Here is a 20752-nt window from a genome sequence, read left to right on the forward strand (position 1 = left end):
TGTTGTTTTTTTTTAAGTACTAGTTCCTTATATAACGTATTTTTGTAAGTGAACTAATATTTTTTAACTTATATTAAGGATTTGTTGACAAGCCCCTATGTCTTGTTGAAATGTTAATTGAAAGTTAATTTTGTCTTGTTTCAAGTGTATCACCATATTTGGACTATAAACTAGACCAAAAGCACTTGGTAAGTTTTTGTGTTTTTCCATAGACTGAAATATTTCAAGCCTGTGTTTCGTCTAATTTTGATGATTGTGGCTTTTAAGTAATAAAAACTCAGTGCCTCAGAAATTTTGAGATAACGCTCAAAAATTTGAGAAAAAATGTCAAAATTTCACAGCTCCAAACAACTTTGTTAGATTTAAAACAACACAGGTGAGTAAATACAGTAAGCCAGTAAGGCCTGTAGGACACTTCACCATCCCCTTTTTTTATTTCCAGAGGGAACTGATGAGAATTCAGTTCTCCTCTTTGATGTCTTCTCTCCGTTTGTGTTCGCTTTAGGATCCAGCGGATTTAAAGCACGAGGGAAGATGTTTGAAGTCAAATCCACCTCCGGGAAGCTGCTGTTTTCCGCTGATGAGCAGGAGGTGGTGGTCGGCGCAGAGAGACTCCGGGTGATGGGTGAGTGGCCTTCCGAAGCGTCAGTCCAAAAAGATGCAGATTTTTGTCAAGTGGACAAAACATTTTCAAGATGTTGGTTTTAAGGGGCTTTTTGGAGGATGTATCAAACCGAGGTGGATTAAATGCATAGCGAAGCTCGCATTAGCATCATAAGGAGAACGAAGTAAAGGCCTCAGATCTCATGTTCGAGTTGACAACCTGCAAAGTGCGGATAGAGGAGGATTTTTTTTTTAAGCTTTTCCTCAGAGGGAGGAAATTTAAGCAGCGATAGCGAGGAGCTCATATTTCCAGCAGGACTCTGGGGGAGAGGAGGTGACATGTAGTTCTTTAGACAAACGAGTTTTGCGCTTATGACGGGAGATAAGAAGTGACAGAGCTGTTTTAACTGGACAGCCTCCGAGCAACAAAGACGTGACAAGTGATTTCCTGTGTGAGCAGAGAGAGGTGCAGCGGGAACAGTGAGGAGGCGCAAACAAAGCATCTGCATACAATTAAAGCTGCAACAAAGACGGTCCCGCAGTGTGATGGGAAACGGAATCTGCCCGCAGGAGTTGACAGATTTAATGTCGTCTTTCTCTGTTTCGCAGGGCCGTGTCACAAGATTTCAGCATTAAATTAAATGGAAATTATGAAATTTGTTTGACAGCGAGGCTCAGCGTGAGGGTTATTACCAAGCCGCTGCTGAAATTACCATTTTCTGGGTCTGGAGGAAGAGGGGGAAATTTATGCAGCCGGGGACCTCGGGAGGTCAGATATTCGACCAGGGAAGCTGAATAGATGATATGCTAAGTGGATGGATTTGCTAAGCAATGAGTTCGCAGCTGGAACAGCCATCCAGTGACTTCACAAAGTCAATGGAGATTTCCAGCAGCAAATTATTCCTTCTAAACTACCTGCATAGTTTATTTCTCTGCAGACATTTAGATGCATCTTCACTGAGCTTTATTAAGCAACCTGTTGCACATCTCACTCCTGGATGGAGTGATTATACAACAAGTCAAGTTTATTTGTAGCACATTGCAGCAACAAAGCAGTTCAAAGTGCTTTACGCCATAAAACATAATATAACAACCAATTATGAAGCAGCGATAAACATTATATTTTGCCAAATGTCATTATCGTAATCATCAAGACTATAATTATATAACTGATCATCAAAGGCAGCGCTAAACAGGTGGGTTTTGAGCCTTGATTTAAGTTTTCTGGAAGTTCGTTCCAGATTTGTGGTGCATAGAAGCTGAAAGCTGCGTCTCCATGTTTGGTTCTGGTTCTGGAGATGCAGAGCAGAACCAGAACCAGAACCAGAAGACCTCAGAGGTCTGGAAGATTGAGACAAGAACAACATGCATAAGTCTGCCATTGCACAAAGTTAATACAATTGTGGGGGGGGGGTTCTACACAGACAAAAAATTTAAACTACTATATCTACTAATACTTGAGACGCCAAATAAAATGTCAATAACTGCCTATTTCAATAATTCAAATATACCTCAATATGCATTAATTCACACGGTGGAAAGCATTACCATTAGCTCTGCTACGTTAGCTCTGCTACGTTAGCTCTGCTACGTTAGCTCTGCTACGTTAGTTCTGCTGAGTTGATTCTGATGTGTCTGTTTTTTTTTCTAGACTTTTGTTCATCTTTTTTTGGTTGACTCATTGCCTGTTTTGACAGCTATTTCCTCTGTTTCTGGTTGCTGAGCAGCTGGAAGGGTTAGTGCCCTTATTTTTTTAATGGTTATGATGCGTAACCGTGGCAACAATGTATCTGTTTTATAACCAAGAGCAGCTGAGTAGCATTTCAAAAGCTCACCTAATACCTGAACTATGATCCCCAGGCCCCAAAGGAATTAAAAAGGAGGCTTTGTGGATGCAGAGACGTTTTATTTTGAGCAAACCTTAAAACTTTCGCCAAAAAGAGAACGCAAATTAGGTGTGTTTCCGTCTGCTGGATTCAACCAGGTAATTTTGTCAAATATTAACGCTATGCATGGCTTTAATAACAGAAAGTAGAGGTTGTAAATTAGCTTGGATCACACACCTCAGAAAAATAGAGCAAGTCTTTAAATTTTCTCTAATTTTGTGCCTTTGGTAAGGCAGAGAACCACAAGTGGATGGGAGAGTTTTCCATCTCCCATTTAGCACATTAACTTTATCAGAAAAGCTAAAAGCCACCTCAAGTGAGCATTAAAAAGTTTACATCAACCTTTTCCAATGTGATACTTCAAAAGGGAATAATAAATATAAAATAGAGTAAAGAAAACATTGATGAAAACACAGCTACAGTAGTTTTTTCTATGAGAGAATGAACCACACATCTGTAATTCATCTCCCAGAGCCTGCCCTGACATTATGTGATGTCGCTGAACAAGAAAAGTGCATTTTTCCTTTTTATCCACCAAAACGTGACTTGGGGTTTGTCTGTTGAAGGGACATGGGACGGTGCAGCAGGAGACCGGAGAGAGCGTTAGCAGGAAGAAGTGCAGGGAAGCATGAAAGGAGCAAAAAGGAAAAAGCTGCTCACTGGGATCAAGTTAAATGCAGCGGAGCCAGGTTCAGGATAATGTTTTGTTTTTAAAAGATCAACTCTGACTCACACTTTCCTAGTTATGACTGAAACTCTTCCTAGCAAGCTGAAATTAGCTGGATTAATGTCAACTGGACGTTAGTTTCTGAAACTAAGCACAAATCCCAACATCTGTAACCGTAGAATTCTCTAAACATCTAGTCTGGTGAGGAAGTGATTGAGTTTTGTTGCGTTGCAAGACGACTCGACACCCAAGAGTGTGTGTCAAGTCCACACACACCCTTGTGGTGCCACCGCGTATCACTGTGACATCTGGACAAGCTCAACCAGAAACTGTTCCACCAGATGAGACGCAGACAGGGCAGCATGAGCGCCACATGAAAATGACTTCACTTGTTTAGAGAGTTATCATGTAGCTGCTGTTCACTGCAGTTTAATGAGCGGAAGAAGCTAAAACTACAGAAAGGGATGATGCAACAAGGATCAATCGGGTTGATATCTGGACTTTGACTGGGCCAATCTTTATTCTGGTTCCTTTCCAGTTATTCTGTCATAGATTACACCATGTTCCAAATTATTATGCAAGTGATATTTTCTCAGATTTTCTAGAATGGTCAATGCAAATGATGGTCAGTATAATTTTCAAGACATGAACAATTACAGTATAAATAAAATTTTACTGAACAGAGCTCCCAGTGAGAACAGTATTTTTGTCAAAAATAAAAAACTCAAAATGCACTGTTCAAAATTATTATGCACAGCAGACTTTCTAAACATTTTATGAATTATAAAGAACTGCAAACGGTCATTCATTGAATGTGCTGCATTAAGTGGTCACGTACTAAAATCAAAAGCTATTTCAATGTTAAACATCTTAACAGGGGCTGCACAGTTGGTAGAGCTGTTGCCTTGCAGCAAGAAGGTTCTGGGTTCAATTCCCGGCCCAGGGTTTTTCTACATGGAGTTTGCATGTTCTCTCTGTGCATGGTGGGTTCTCTCCAGGTACTCCGGCTTCCGCCCACAGTCCAAAAACATGACTGTTAGATTAATTTTTTTCTCTAAATTGTCCCTAGATGTGTGTGTGTGTGCATGGTTGTTTGTCCTGTCTGTCTCTGTGTTGCCCTGCGACAGACTGACTACCTGTCCAGGGTGACCCCGCATCTCGCCCAGAACGTTAGCTGGAGATGGGCACCAGCAACCCTCCCGACCCCACTGAGGGACAAGGGTGTAAAGAAAATGGATGGATGGATGGATGGATGGATGGGTCAGTGGAGGATGGTGACCACATCATGAGTTTCCCCCCTTTTATGCCCATAGCAGCCAATGACACAGTGTTATTCCTTGCAGTTTTCATTGTCATGCATGAATATGGTTTTGCTACTGAACGTACGGCTCTTCTTTTTGAACCATGAAAGGAATTGATCAGTCTGAAAGTCCACATACTTTGCTGAGGTCATTTTTACACCTTCGTGGACTCTGAAGGAGCTGACCAGCTCTCTCCCCATGACTTTGGCCCAAAAAATTACTCCACCACCTCCTTGCCTACGTCACAGCCGTTTTGGGATATGGTGGCCATCCACCACCAATCCACTACTGCGTCCATCTGGACCATCAAGGGTTGCAAAGCAGTCATCAGTGAACAAGTCTGTTTGAAAATTAATCTTCATGTAGGGCTGGGCCCCCATTTCTGCTTGTGAGCCTGGTTAGGGGTGGCCGAATAGATGGTTCATGCACCACAAGCCTCCGGAGGATCCTACACCTCGAGGTTGAAGAGGCACCAGCAGCTTCAAATAACTGTTTGCTGCTTTGTAAGGGCAACAGCTGCTCTCTTAATCTGATGAATTTGTCTATCAGAAACCTTCCTCATGATGCCTTTATCTGCACAAACTCTGAATCAGTCACAAATGTCTTCACAGTATAACGCTTCAGTTTTCATTAAATATCTAATGTTTTCATACCTTGTCAAATGATTTTCATCAGCACAGAAATCTTTTCTCCTTCCAATATTGCTTGAAACCTGAGGCTGATTAACAATGTGGAACATCCTTCTTAAGTAGATTTTCTTTAATTGAGCTCACCAGACAAACTGATCAACCTGGATCTCTGAAATTAATTATTGTGAGTTAAAACTCTGTTGTTGCAGGATCTTCAGTAGGTCTTTGGTTTTTGTTCTTGAGATGACTTGCATGTTTCAAGACATGAGTTAACCTATCAGAAGTTTCCAAAGCAATGACATCATCATCTGGACATTTTCAAATTGCTTAAAGAGGCAGGAATCTTTCTGCAAACTCCTGACTTTGAATACATAAATAAATTAATCTCTAACATGTTATTTATTTCAGACCCCATATTGTACATCTTAGCCAATTTTTAAAATCTTGCTGTAAACATCTTTCAACCAAATGTTCATATTTCCAGTAAAAAAACAAACTCACAATACAGTGTCCTAGAAAAACTCAAATAGTTTTCAGTTCCAATATTGAATAAATAAGTTAGCATCAGACAGATTATTATTTATCATGTAATCCCAGCTCTTTATTAGACTGATGTCAAGTTAACTCTATGTTTTACTGGCTGTCCACAGAAGCACTTGTGTTGTTTTCTATATCATTTTATACAAGTTGTCAGAGGACCTTGCACAGAAACTGTAAATAAGAGAATGAATAAATCAGATAACGTGAAGGACATAAAAAAATAAGGTTTGCATAAACTTGTTGTAAGGAAATCCTTTAAGTGCATGTGGAAGGGCTGAGTTAATCATCTCTTGTTTCTTCTGTGATGTTCTTTGTCTTGCACAGCAGGATGTTTTGTGAAGGAGCTTAAATCGCCCGCAGTGAGGATAATTAAATTAAATCAAGTTTATTCATGAAGCACGTTTAAAACAACTAGAGAACAAAAACACAAGATAAACTGATTAAAACCATGCAAATTAGAAACACCAGACTGTTAATATAATTAACGACTAAATATACAGTGCCACAGAAAGTATTCACACCCTTTATCTATATTATTACATTATACTTTACAAACTGTAAAAATGTTGGCGATGTGAGCTTTTGTTTTAATGTTTTAATATGAATCTTTAAATCCTGTGCAAATATTTTCCTTTTAGATTAAGTTATACCCCAGGGTGTAACTTAATCTCTGAATGAATCCAGCTGTTCTCTGAAGGCTGCACAGGTTTATTTGTGATGATTAGTGAGCAAATAACATGATGAAGATCAAGGAACAGCAGACAGGTCAGGGACAGATTACAAAATAATAGTCCAAACTTTGAGCATCTCAAAAATCCAATCCATCATTATAAACCTGAAGAAGTATGGAAGAAAGAAAAGTAAACTAACCAAAACCTGGACGTCCACCCAAACTGACAAACAAGAAGAGCATCAATCAGACAATTATTAGTCTTTGAACTGAAGACAGTTTGATTGTTGAACACTTAGTCAATTATGGCTATGTTAAGGGAAGACAAATGCTAAACTAGGGCTGCTCAAGTTCAGTCCTCAAAGGCAATTTTTTTGTGATTCTGTATCTACAAGTTGCATGATAGTATCTCTCCATGACCAGTGGTGGGAAGTAACGAAGTACAAGTACGTCGTTACTGTACTTAAGTACAATTTTCGTGTATCTGTACTTTACTTAAGTAGATTTAATAATGGATACTTTCTACTTTTACTCCACTACATTTTACAGTAAGTATCTGTACTTTCTACTTCACTACATTTCTACAAAAGTGTCGCGTTACTCGTTACATCCAAGTCGCGTTGCTCTTTTTTTCCGTTAAAATGTGAAGTTCAGGGATTTAAGGTGGCGCCGTAAAATCCAAGCAATAACGTGACATAGTGTCTGTTGTCACCCATCGGCTCCACCTTTACTCGCTTGCGGAGCTCCAGACATGCGCAGTGGTTTCCTCTGAGCGTCAGTAATATAATAGCGCTGCATAAATCATAAGATATGGCGACATGTAAAATCAGTAGCGCTTCGCTTTCACAGACGGTGGGACTTCGTCCAATTTTTAACGTCACTTGGAAGGAAAGCATCCAAGTGACGCTTCCAAGCGTCACTTGGAAGCTTCCAAGCTTGGAAGCTTGGAAGCTCCACGGATGCTAGCATCCGTGGACGTGATGCTAGCAAAGCTAGCTGTACTGACTGAAACACATGTTGCATCTGCATGAAAAAAAGTTGTCACTCATGCTCTGAATTACTGTGTGAAGATGTTGACTGAGGTGTTGCATATATGGGACAACGCTGTGACCAAAGTGCAATATTGTAATATGACATTCATGGACGATCCGATTCTTCTGGATGGATCTTGACTAAGTCCTATAGGACTGAAGCCTCAGTGAGAGCCGTTCTTTGTTCTTGTAATGCTCTGCGTACACTGCAGTAGCTATTTTATTTCATTAAAATATCTTTATATTTAATTGGCGAATAAATAAAACAAGAACATAAGAACACAGAGCATGCTCATTGCTCTTTGTTTTCGTCACCTGTCATGGTGGCAGACGTTGCAGCAGGAGGGAGGATGAGAACAGTCACGGTGCTCCTCCTGCTTGGTTACTTCTTGCTTATTGGGCCTTGGACAGTGTTCATAGTTGAGCTTGTTAATTGCTATGTTTAATGGTGCAGACAATTATTATTTCTGACATTGGCAATATGGGCAACCGCACAGAGCGTTATATTTTGGGGATGGCAGGAGACCTCTGTGTATTGTGGCACAGAGATGAAAGCAAAACAGAATGAAGAAGAGTTTGAATTGATACTGGTTAAATTTATTTCAGCTCTAAGTATTTAATATCTAGGTGTTTTATGGGAAAGTGAATCTTTCAGATCAATTTGAGAAGCAATTTTGATAGGTGCACTTAATGTTATTGTCATGTAGCATGGGGTGCTGGTTTTGATTTGGTCTTGGGTTTAGTGGTCCAGACTACAACTCTGCTACGAGGCTCCTTGGTTCCATGTCCTCCTCTGCCAGTTGGATTTCTTTCAAAATAAATGTGTGGCAAAGAAAGTGAAGTTCATGTTATGTTAGGACAGGAGACCAGATGTTTCCATCCCTGAAATTATGATGCATAGAATCACATATCTAAGTCTAAACTATGTTACAAAGTAAACTCAATAAAAACATGCTTTATCTGTGGCATTGTTCATTAAAATGGCACATTTCTGATGTATTAAAATTAAATACGATTGGTACACTTAATGATATTAGCGATTAGGTAATGCATTCAGCAAGTACTTTTACTTTTAATACTTAAGTATTTTTAAAAGCCAGTACTTTTTTACTTTTACTTAAGTAAAATGTTAATGTGGTACTTTGACTTTTACTTAAGTACATTTTTGTCTGTGTATTTGTACTTTTACTTAAGTAAATTTTTTGAGTACTTTCTCCACCACTGTCCATGACTAGGCTCTGGTATCTAAAAGCAATGTTTGCTATCATGTCCAACATTGCTGAACTTAACAGAGTATAAAAGTCAATAAAAATTAGACCCAGTATCTCTGACATTCACCTCCATGTAAGCTATTAATCCTCCACCTCATCTACATTCATCGTCACCTTTCCAGCCTGACAGAGTCACAGTTCATTACTGTCAGACCCCTCGCTGAAGGGATCCTCCCTGCAGACGGCGGCGCAGATGGGAGACAACAGGACCAGTGGCGTTCTGAGTCGGGTCATGGAAAGGTGGACCGCTTGTTGCAGTATTTATTTCAAAGTCAAAACAGTGTGTCATTCCACCATCTCAGGAACTTTTATATATATAAAGCCCTGCAAGAGAGAAAGGAAAACACATTTATCTGTTTGGAGAAACTCAAACTGGCTCAAGGTTTCATTTCTGACTTCATTCTGGAAAAGCATTTAGAGGAAACGTATTTTCTAGTTTTCTGACATGTTTTCGGTATCATCCAGCCATAATTATAATGGAGGATTGAAATGTTTAACTCTGTGTGTAATGGTCTAGATCTACTTCTTTGAGCGCTTTTGTAGAGCAGTGTTTTTGTTTTTTGAAGAGTTACTTTGATACAGTTTAAAATGTTCTCACAATAGCTGCGCTGCTATTACAAATGTGCACAAAACTTTGGTGATCTTCTGTTACTGTTTAAAAACATTCAACAATAGAAATGTAAAATCAAAGGACTAACATTGTTCCGGCAATAAGCCATTTAACATCATCCTCTTAGCACTTCCTGTTATTTTCTTTGTGTTTTTTGCCAGTAGTAACAACCGGTTGTTGATTATGACTCGTGAGTATTTCCATTGAAATACACTACCTTCCATACAGCTGAAAAACCACCTCACCCTAGTGCAAAGACTTATTTAAAAAAACATGACTATTTTAAAAAATTGCTGTTTTCATTAAAGCAAATTTATTTTTTGTAATTCCAATTTGCACAATGTTAAGGTCAATACAAACATGGCTAGTGAATGTCTTTTATTATTTTATTTTTGTTATTTAGGTCTACATATTTATACTGCTTCTAAGAGGAGGTGGGAATCACCATAGCAACCAGCATTTCCCAGCAGGTTCTTCAGTTAACTTTCAGTTTGGGTCACAGAAGGAAGTAAATATATGTTTGATTTAAACCTGTTGACAACAGTAGAGGGTATTATTATGAATTTATCATATCTGATGAATTCCGATATTAAAGCAGCAGCAGAAAATCTGTCCACTCCTTTATTGTCCTCTTTAACACATGAAAGAACGGAGACATCTAATAAAGCTGTCACATGTCATTACAGACCCCATTGTTCCCTTCCCCTCCAATAAAACGTATAATCATCCTCTCCATATATCTTTAATTGGCCCCACTGAGGTCATTGGAAATCCATGAGGCTGCTGTCAGTGGCTGCTGGAGCTATTTGCAGTGCAGTCAGATCCACTAACAGACTCCCAGCAGGACGAAGACGCTGGTGAACAAACATGTAGAGAGAACAATGAATAATTCCTTAAATATCTTCTCTGGGTTGTTTCCGAGAAGTCTGGCTGCAGATGGTTCGGTTTTAATCTACGGCGTCAACAGTAAGTGTTTCTGATATGGGCAACGTGGGCAGCTGCCCAGGGCGGCTTCGCGTCTAGGGCGGCATGAGTTTTGTTGTTTGGGTTTAGCTGCATAAGGATGACATATTGGGTTTTCAACAAAAAATACTACATTTTTGATGGTGGAAATTTGTATAAAGCTAAACTACAACATATTTGGGCATACTGTGCACATTCTATGAGCTGCATGTATCGATTGTCTACATTTCTTGTGACAAATTCCTTCATTTCCGACAATCTGAATGGATATTTGCAAGCTTGATGAGTTGGTGGGGGCTTAGGCCTCAAAACTATAGTTACTAATTTCTATGAATTGGTAATGTAACATGAACTGTGTTAAATAGCCGTTAACTGGAAGAGGTGTTGCTTGGTCTCCTATTCTGAATATTTCACAAATTAGAAATATGTAGGCCCGTTTGTTTTTATTTTATTTGTTAGCTGTTTGCTATGTTAGCATAAAAGCCTCTTAGCCTGCTGTAACAATTTCAAATAAGAATGAATCTAGATGACCAATATTTACAAATATCATATATTTCCTTACACTTTTGACACTGTCAGCGCGACATCACAACCTTTTTTCTCTGATTGACACCTCATAAACCTGTACTGCAGCACATTTCCATGTTTTTCAAATAAGATATTTAAAGAAATTGTGCCTGTGCTGGCTAGTGGAAATTTAAATGATGTCATGATTTTTTTAAAAAGCAGCAGAGGGGGAACCGAACACGCCTCTAAGTGTCAAAGCTCAGACCATCATGTGTCATATGATGGTTCAACAACTACCTAATTAAAGGTATGTTTACCTTTTGTTTTTTACCAGAGTTACCTATCTTTTTACAATACACGATATAATTATCAACCTAAAACAATCTATGTATGTAAAGGAATGTAATTTTAAACCTTATCTAAATGCATGTTTGGTTTTATAGGTGACCTATTATGCTACCTTGCACTGCTTAGGATAGGTCTATGGGCGATACAAAACATACATGTTGATTGGCTTCATGCAGCGAGACAGAGAACAGTCACAGTGCGCTCTGTGTGGTTGGTCACTTCTTGCTTGTTGCTCCTTGGTCACGGTTCATATTTGAGCATTGTTTACTGTTTTGCGGTATCTTAATTTCTATGTGTAAAGGTGCAGTCTGTGGTGGTTTCTGACATGGGCAAAATGGGTCAACGCCCAGGGTGTTATCTTTTTGGGGATGGCATGAGACCTCTGGATTATGGCACAGAGATGGGAGCAAAGCAGAATAAAGAGTTTGAGTTGATAATGATATTGATATTGATTAGATTTATTTCATAGAATCACAAATCTAAATCTAAACACAATAAAAACATGCTTTATATGCAGCATTGTTTTTTAAAACGGTACATTACTGATGTTTTAAAATTAAATACAATAGGTACATTTAACGATATTGCTTTAGTCATTAGGTGATACATTCAGCAAAGACTTTTACTTCAAGTAATTTTAAAAGCCAATACTTTTGTACTTTTACTCTAGTAAAAATGTTAATGTGGTACTTTAATTTTTACTTTAGTTCATTTTTTATTGTTTATTTGTACTTTAACTTTTGTACATTGTTTAAGTACTTCCTCCACCACTGGTAGAGACACATATTCAAAATGTGCATTTTGCATAACAAGTCCCTTTTAAAGTCCTAAAATTGTAAAATAAAATAAAAAAACACCCTGAACTAGTCACAACCTGTGCATTTTTATTCTGCTACAATTGCTGCCAAATCTGTTTCCAACGAGTTAAATAAAAGTCTGCAGCGCAGCAGAGGTTTTGGAGTCACTGGGTCAGCCGATATTCCCTCAACAAATTTTCCTGCGAGCTGCATCCCGCTCGGTCCCGCCTCGAATCAGACTCCAACTCCGGAATAAGCACTGCTCACTGAGGCGGTGCGTGCCTCTGGTTTTCCCCTCAGAGCTTAGAGAGGGAACTGCGGCGCAGCCGACTGTACTGATAAATACAGTACACGGCTTGGAGCGCAGAGCAGGAGCGGCCAGAGGTGCTTAAATTTTACGGGCAGGGAGCAAAGACAAGAGTCGGCTTAGCAGCAAGGATTAGAGTCATGTTAACATCCCAGGTTCACAGGAAACAAGGCGAGCAGGCAGCTCTCTAGGTAGCAAATAAATATATATTTTTTAATTATCTGATTAAATGGAGTTTAGTGAGAATGAAAAAATTGAAATTATCAACTTTTTTCCTGTTTACAATCGAGTAAATGTTGGAGCACCATGAGAATGCTCCAACATTTTATAAATCCTCGTTTTTAGGGGTTTTTTTGCATCAAATTTTGCGTTTAGATTTTCTGAACATATTCTCCATCAGACAGAGGTCTGGGCTTTGACTAGACCATTCTAGAACATCTTCCTTGTTTTCCTCAAACCATTTCTGTGTAGTTTTACCTTCACTTGGTTCAGATTCTGTAAAGAGAAAAAAAATATCCTGTGAAGCACCTTTTGCTATCGGATTATTAATCGGATAATCCAAAAAATAATAATCAATAGATCAGCCCTACACTGCAAAAATAGAAAAACATTACCAAGTGTTGTTCCACTGGCAGAATATCTTACAACAAGATATTTTCCCATGTTCTAAGTTAAATAATCTGCCAGTGGAACTGGTACTTTTTCATCAATACTATGGAATTATTTACTTGAAACTGAAAAGTTACTTGTGAGTTAGATTTGTCTTAATTCAAATGTAGTAGGACGTATGCACCATAAACTAAAAATACTTGGTAAGATTCTGTGTTTTTTTTGTATTGATGTTGAGCCAAAAGTTCTGAGCTTTTCATATGTTCATATTGGACTTTTTTGTTCTTTTTTTTCAATGCAGATTCATTTTTGGTCCAAATGATCAAGCATACACTACAGGATTGCCTTATTGCATTTCAGGCAATAAAATGTTACTTTATTTAAAAAAATGAATTTCATTATTTCCATCTTTTAGTAGATATATAAAATGTATATATAAAAAATGTGCAAATGGTTTAATGAATGACAATCTCCCTATTTTTTATCCATTTAATCATCAGGATTATTTGTCTTAATAATCCATAGAATGATCAATTACTAAAATAATCGTTAGTTGCAGCCCTAGTTTGCAGGATTGTTTTTGGTAATTCGTTTCTCAATAAAAGCCAAATTTTGTTGATTGATTGATCTGAAAAAGCAATAAAAGGGTAAAACATCCAAAGGGGGTAGATATTTTTCATAGGTGTAAAATCACAAAGCTTTCAGAAGGAAACTAATTGTGCTGTGAGGAGAAATATGTTTCTGAATCAGGAGTAAACAGAGAAAACCTGTCCCTCCTGGATTCCCTCTGTGTTTTGAAGACTTGTAATTCCCCACCTTCTGTTGTTTTCTAGTCGTTGAGAGCATCTCCATTCTTCTCTTCCTTCATCTCACACCTGCATGGGCTCTCTCCCACTGACACAAAGCAAAACACACATGATGCCTTCATGGTAATGAAGACTCGCCAAATTGATCTGGAGGGCCCCAGAAAATAGCAACACTGCCTGATTTTCTTTCCCTTTTTTGTTGTAATTATAATCAAACTCCTTTCATTACCTTCAATTATGTGGCTCTGAAGTCTTTTCAGAAAATGTATTCAGGCTCTGATAATAGAGCAGGGCCGGCTGCTGGGGGAAGAACCGAGGTGAGAAGGGGGGAGGGAGGTAATTGGAAGAGTGTTTTTACTCCCACCGTATGGTACGCGTTATCAGCTATCCCTGAGCTTTGATGCACTCGCTAAGTAATCACCGCTCCACATTACGGAGCTCATTCTCTTTCATGTTCTGCAAAAGCAAATGAAAGATCCCCGTGTGATCACAGAGAGGATTTCGTCCAAATATAAGACTTCTTCGTCTGAGATCAGAGTCGGAACGGAAACCAAAGATCAATGGTTTTTATGCTCAGATGAGAAAACAGGAAGTTATGCATGCAGAACAAACAAGTCGTTTAGTCAGTGTGTCAGGAAGTAAGAATTTATGTGTTAGAAACTCTGGATGAGCAGAATATGACTGGTTTAATTAGAGTAAAAATGAAGTTCAAGCCGCTGGATGTTTCCACCAATAACCCGGCAATGTTTAATGCATTTCTTCTATCTTTGAAAGATACAACTAATATTTTCCAACTAATGACACTTGAAGGTTCTCCAATGGAAGAACCTATGAATAAGATCACAAAACATGTTTTTTAGTTATCCTTAATTTATTTTCTTATTTATTCTTTATTCTGGCATGGTTTTTGTTTCCCCATCTCTTTCCCACTTTTACCCAAAATATCTGTGACCGTAGATGAAGTCAAACAAGCAATAATAAAGAAAAAGAAAATATTAATAATGAAAACCAGGAAATATCTACTAAGATGAAGAAAAAAAAGCCTCCTAACCCACCGCTTGGTTATGTTCTGTTTTGTATTTGTCTTAATGGCAGCCATTTTAATGTATACCCCTTTTTTATTTATTTTGTTGTTGTTTGTTCTCTTGTGTAATTGGTTATTTGTTACTTTATAGATCAGTACCTCTGTTGGTCTATTTTGTATAAAAGAAAAAGTGAATACCCTGTGTTAATACACACAAAAAAGATTTAATTACTGAATTAACTTTAACTTTCCATTGAGAAGATCTGAACCAACAACTAGAACAAATCAGTTTTAGCCAAGTGCTAGAGGAGAACTGATGAGTTTTAAGGGTATTTTCACACTTCATATTCCGGTAAACTAGGTTCGATTGAGGACCAAAACTGCAACATGTTAAATTTTCAGTTGCTGCAGTCCGATTTCACACTGCACTTTGTTCAAACCAACCAAACCCTTTAAAAAACCTGTTCACACGTACTCTCTTGTAGTGGCCCTGCACCAAGAACCTCTGAAAGAAACGACACAAAAACAAAGCAAGTGCCTTTTTAGAAAATGTAAACAAAAATGGAGTGCTGTCAAGTTTGAACTGTTTTAGGATTTCTCTTTTGTTGTTGGAAAAAAGGCCCTGAGCCATTTCTACTACTAGCGCTAGATACGTGTTTGTTTTTGTTGTATTTACCCAGAATGCTCTGCACTGTAGTCCACTTCCTACTTTTGGAGTGGTCTCCGGTCCTCTTGGCGATCACATATGCATTTGAACCGTACCAGAGTTCATTACAACCAGAGTGAGACCTAGATTTTTAAGCAGACCAGAGTTCATCTTTTGGTTCCCATCAGAGGTTGATTATGTATTCAAACCTCCATAAACGAACCAGAATATCTAGACAAATGAACAATACAGGACTGGTGTGAATGAATCCTTGATCAACATGTGATGAAAGAAAATCTTAAAATGTGTTCTGTAACTTTTTTATTTAGTCTCAAAACAACTCAGAAGTTTGTAAGCAAGTTTCAGGAGATGAATATTTCAGGTCCTGTTTACGCCCGCTCCTCTCAACTTTAGCATTGAATAAATTTCTCCCTTGCTGTTGATGTGACGTCTCATCACTGCAGCTGTTTTAGCTGAAATGTGTCAACATCTGCCTGTCCCGCTCAGGACTCCTTAAAAACCCGTCCGAGGACATTCGGGGTTTCAGTTCGCAGATGGATGAAAACAATTCCTTCTTCTTTTACAACCTTGCTGTATCACGTACCACTCCGAAGTGAGAGAGTGAAACCGAGAAAAAGCCCATTAAATATTAATTTATGCATTCTGGAGGAGAAAGAAAGAGAGGCTTCTTTAAAAGGGTCCAAATGAATTTTTTAGAAGTGTGATTTTATAAACTACTTTAAAGCGTAGAGTGGATATTCTTTAGAACAAAGGATCAAATTTTATTTTTTGGTTAAGTTTTAAGTTTTGTCATTGTAGTTACCTGTAGAGGATATTAGCTATAAATTCAGTTGGATTAATTTACAAAAGTGTGGAAAAATATTTGTCCCCCTATAGATTTCTTCTGTTTTTAGTGTGACTAATCACATTTTTTGGTTTACTGTATTTTCCGGACTAAAGAGCGGACCACACTATAAGCCGCACCCAGAAAGTAAAAAAAAAAAACAACTGGACACATACATATATAAGCCGCTGGTATCTCCACCGCTCTCGGTTTTCCACAAGAAAATCTGCTATTAAGGAAGCAGCCCTTCGTCTCCAACACCGAACTATGAATTTGTTCACGCTGAGCTCACGTGCAGCGGCTCTATTTCCCGCCTGTACTGCCAGATCTTTAGCCCTCCATTTAAAAGCTGCATCATATGTGGTTTCCATGATGAGGGGGTATGAGTTTAAATACATTTCTCCGTTTCTGCTGCTAGCATACGCTTGTTCTAAACGAAAATTAGCACTTTGATTTACAATTTTGACTTCCAATGATTCACTTCCTGCTAAAGAGCCCCTTGGTGGTTAAAGAAAAATCCACAGAAAAGCCGCACCGAGCTATAAGCCGCATGGTTCAAAGCGTGGGGGAAAATTAGCGGCTAATAGTCCGAAAAATACGGTAGTTTCACTTCCCTTTCCATGGCTGCGTTGCTGCCACAATTAATGCAAAACATCATTTAAACCCTCTTAAACCCTTTAACCCTAACCCATCTAACAGCTTGACAAAGGCTAAAACATCTAAGTATTTTTGATCTTGTTTTTAGTGCAAATATCTTAATACAGTTGGGGAATAAAATTTACTTACAAGTAACTTTTAAAGAAGAAATAGGAGCTTATTTTAAGTTAATTAATTAATATTGACGGACGGACGGATGGGAAAAGTACTATTTCCAGTTAGATGTCTTGTAAATAGCAAAAACAACTAATGACAATGTGCTATAATTTTTTGCCGCCTGCTGGCTTTCACTTATATCTCTGCATCATGCAGAATCATTATCATTGTTACCGTCTGCATTCAGATGGACCTGAAACTGTGGAACTCCTGCGCAAACTCAGCAGAAAAGTTTTCTTGCTGCGCAAAGGAGCCAGCAAGTCGTCATTAAAGCAAATGATCCGTGAATCAGATTAGGAAAACAACTTCCAGCATAGATGTGAGAGCTGGTTGTTTTGGCACCATTACCCAGCTGGACTTCTTCTTTCTGTTGTTAATGAAACAACTTTGACCTTCGGCCCTTTCTCAGCTTGCAGCTGAGGGTCACAACCTGAGAAGCATTGGATGTCCGCTGTCCTCTGCACTCTGGCTGCGGGAGCTGTGACCCTCTCTGTAATGAGGCCGGCCTGTTTGTTGTTGATGGTTTTCTTCTCAGTTGCTCAGAAGAACTTGGCATTATTCTGTGTCTGTCTTTGCTCTGTGGACCTCCAGCAGGCGTCGAGTCAGCCTTTTTGGCTCCAGGTTGGCCTGAAAGTAAAATGTTTACCCACAGAAAAGTGCTTTTTCTCTCGTTTTTGTTGAAAGGATTTTAATGCTTTTCTTTTCAATGTGAGGAATGACTGCAGGGAAGGAACAGTCTAAAGACGAGACAACAAAAAAATAATTGCTTATACAGATCAAATCAAGACACCTGAAAGTTTCTTTGTGATTGTTTTTTCAATCATTTATTGTTTGAGTTTTTTCATGAGCATATTTTTTACTCTTCTGTTATCAACTATTACTGTACAAGTAAAGTGTTTTACTGGCTTCCTAGTGGCTATCTGAGGTATTACATGTTTGGGAAATTAATGAGCATTTGTAATAATTTCGGCAATTTTTTGTTTTCACTAGTGTTCAGAATTGTTTTATTCGTCAATGTGGCTTAAATCAAGGATTATGAAAATAAAAATAGTAAAAAGACATAAGAGAAAAAATTTCACAAATCAGCAGAAAGTTTCTAAAGTGAAGATGTGCTATAGCATGTTGCCTGGATACAGCGGCTTGAAGAACTTGTTTGTACTTAATTCTGAGTGGTCTAAAAACAATTTACAACTGCAACTGCTTGTATTTATGTGATGTATTTATTGGGTGCTTATTATTTATATTTTGGGTTTTTGAGGTCTGTTATGTATTTATAGCAGCAGTAAAGCTGCAAATACATCACTTTTATTTCAGCTTTATATTTTTGAATCCTCTCCAGTGAAGCTATTCTTAGAATACAATTGCATCAAAGTCCAATTTATGGCAGTGAATGACAGCAACTCTGACAACATGATATACCCAATCCTAGTAATGGATACAAAATGAAGCCTCTTTTCCTATCTTTAATTTGCCACCTCAGGAAATATTTCCCCCCCACACAAAACTTTCTGGGTGATCTTTATGTTTCATCAGATCTCCCCCAGTCTGGATCGTATATCCACCCTGACGGCTTCAGGCTGCTCCTCCTTTTACTCCCAGCTCTCCCTCCTCCAGAGTGGACATCGTTAAGCTGTAATAAGACCATAAAAGGCACTTGAGAGTTACTGCAGGGGATCGCGTCACAGCAGAGAGTATATTTAAAGCCAGACTAAGACAGACACATTTTATGGTGCTATCTGGAGTGCATGAGAAAAGTGCTACCCAGTGTAGTAACTGCTTACTTGTGAGATTGTGTTTGGCTCTGATCAATAGATCAATAAAGAGAATGAAATGCACATGTGGGTTTGCTGCATGATGCAGACTTATGTAGGATTCATGCTTACTCTGTTTGAGTAAGCATGAATTGTTTAGTGATTCATCATTAAACAAGCAATCAAACAAAACTTGAGTGTTTTGTGGTAAACATATGAATGCCTGTTGGTTTTAAATGAAGCTCTGTGGCCAAACCTGTTGATATGAGCCAACTTGCTGTATAATAAGAGTTGAACAACATTACTCTGAAATGGCAATTTCAGTTTCTGATACACAATCCAGTAGCTAATCAGGATCTACTAGATAGTTAGCCACAGCTGCCCGGGGCAGTTTGACAGAAGTGAAGCTGCCATGCTCCAGACCCTCTGACCACCACTAGCAGGCAAGGCGGATCAAGTGTCTTTGCCCAAGGACTTTGACATGGCGGGTGGAGCAGGGATCGAACCAGCAACAGGGGTGAACTCCTACCACCATCGCCATAAACAAAGAGTCAGAAACTCCTTATCTGTAAACGTTCAGATGTTTCCCTGTGGAACCTCTGGCTTGTTCCAGCTGACAATAGTTCACTGTAGAACTGACTCCATCTTCATCTGAAGGAAAAATGGTTCCTGCACAGATGCATACCTGACATCTGACTGTCAGCAGGGTGTGAGGACATCACCCACAGCTTTGTTCCAGGGCCAGCCTGAGCTCCAGCAGTCAGGAAGCCAGATTAGACAGTAATCATAGTGGAGGAAATAAGGTGCACCTCTACTCCCAGGCCCAGGGCAGATGGCTCCATCTCCAGCGAACACAGCCGAAGTCACAGCCAAGGGCGTCTGCAGTGATCACAGCTGGGCTGGTTTGTTTTGCAAAAGCAGTTCGATGTTAGTGACAGGCAGCGTTTGTTCTATAGGCAGCTCAGGAGTGTTATGTGCTCTCTGATTTTATCCTCCTCGACACATAATGGGCCATCTGTGTGAGCGAGGAGGTGAGCGCGCTAGCCGTAATGTTCTCATAACATCTTGAGGAAGCATAACCGACAGCCATGATGCAGTTCTTTCATCAGTGATGGCTGAGTTTGCTCTAAGGTGACTTTGGAAAAAGGGAGGTGGGGCAGTTAAATGAACTCTTTGAAAAGTTTTAAGTTTTGTTCCTCCATAGCAGAACTTCTTTAATCTAACAACTTTGATTGTTCCTACAAGCGACATTAAAGGAGCAGCGAAACAAAGTACATTATGTAAGACGTCAATGCAATGCAAGTTACAAGGGAAAGTGACTTTGTGTTTTTATTTTGCACAAGGTTTATAAAAGCTGTAGAAGACTGAAAAAATTTGTTTATACACAAAAAATATATTTTACAGAACCCTACCTGAAAACGGATTCAGATTCAGGTAAATGTTTCAGATCATCAAACAGATTTTATCACCAAATAAATACAATCAGTGTAAAATTTGGGTGTAATTAAGTCTTCCAAATGGACAATGACACTAAGGATGTAACCAAATACAGTGTTTTAAGTCAAAGTCAGTGTTTTGGAGTGGCCATCACAGAACTCTGATCCCAGTTCATTTTCTAAACATCATAGGTGGGAAGATCTGACTTGGAACATTCTTTCTGCATATGCACCATCAGAAATTGCATATCATTTCTAATAATTTAATCTCTTATTGAGTAAAACACATTTTTATTTTTATATTATGCGCATTACTGATGACATCCACTTTTGAATTCAAAAGATTGAATTGGTGAAACTGAGCAGAGTCTTAATTCAGAGCCCTCTCCCGCCTCGTGTTGGATTCAAACAGCTGCTGAGGTGCTGATTAATGCGTTCACAAGAAGGCAAACATGAGCGCGACAAACACAAGTCGCTCAACCCACACATGCTCTAATTGTCAGGATGGATCTTTTTGTTTGTTGTGTAAATACTGTGCCACTTGTCAGTTGCCCGGGCGATGCCCTCATTTGTGTTTGTGTCTGCCATATGGCTTTCTGTCATTATCAGGATAACAGGAGCTGATTGAATGGAAGGGATGCACAGTGAGAGCTTCTACCATCAGCATACAGGCCTCCATGCAGGACAGGTGCA

At 38.8% G+C, this 20752-nt stretch overlaps 1 protein-coding gene across 4 annotated transcripts in view; it reads left to right on the forward strand.

Annotated features, from left to right (window-relative positions):
* The window catches only part of sgcd (sarcoglycan, delta (dystrophin-associated glycoprotein)), a 275605-nt gene that overhangs the window by 213581 nt on the left and 41272 nt on the right, over positions 1-20752 (forward strand). For all 4 annotated transcript variants that reach the window (XM_008428447.3, XM_008428449.3, XM_081615943.1 and 1 more), the window contains one exon: positions 506-625. In XM_008428447.3, the coding sequence (XP_008426669.1) occupies positions 506-625 (120 nt within the window). The remainder of the gene's footprint in view (positions 1-505; positions 626-20752) is intronic.

Source organism: Poecilia reticulata, chromosome 14, assembly GCF_904066995.2.
Source record: "Poecilia reticulata chromosome 14, P_reticulata-male-v2, whole genome shotgun sequence".
Taxonomy (NCBI): domain Eukaryota; kingdom Metazoa; phylum Chordata; class Actinopteri; order Cyprinodontiformes; family Poeciliidae; genus Poecilia; species Poecilia reticulata.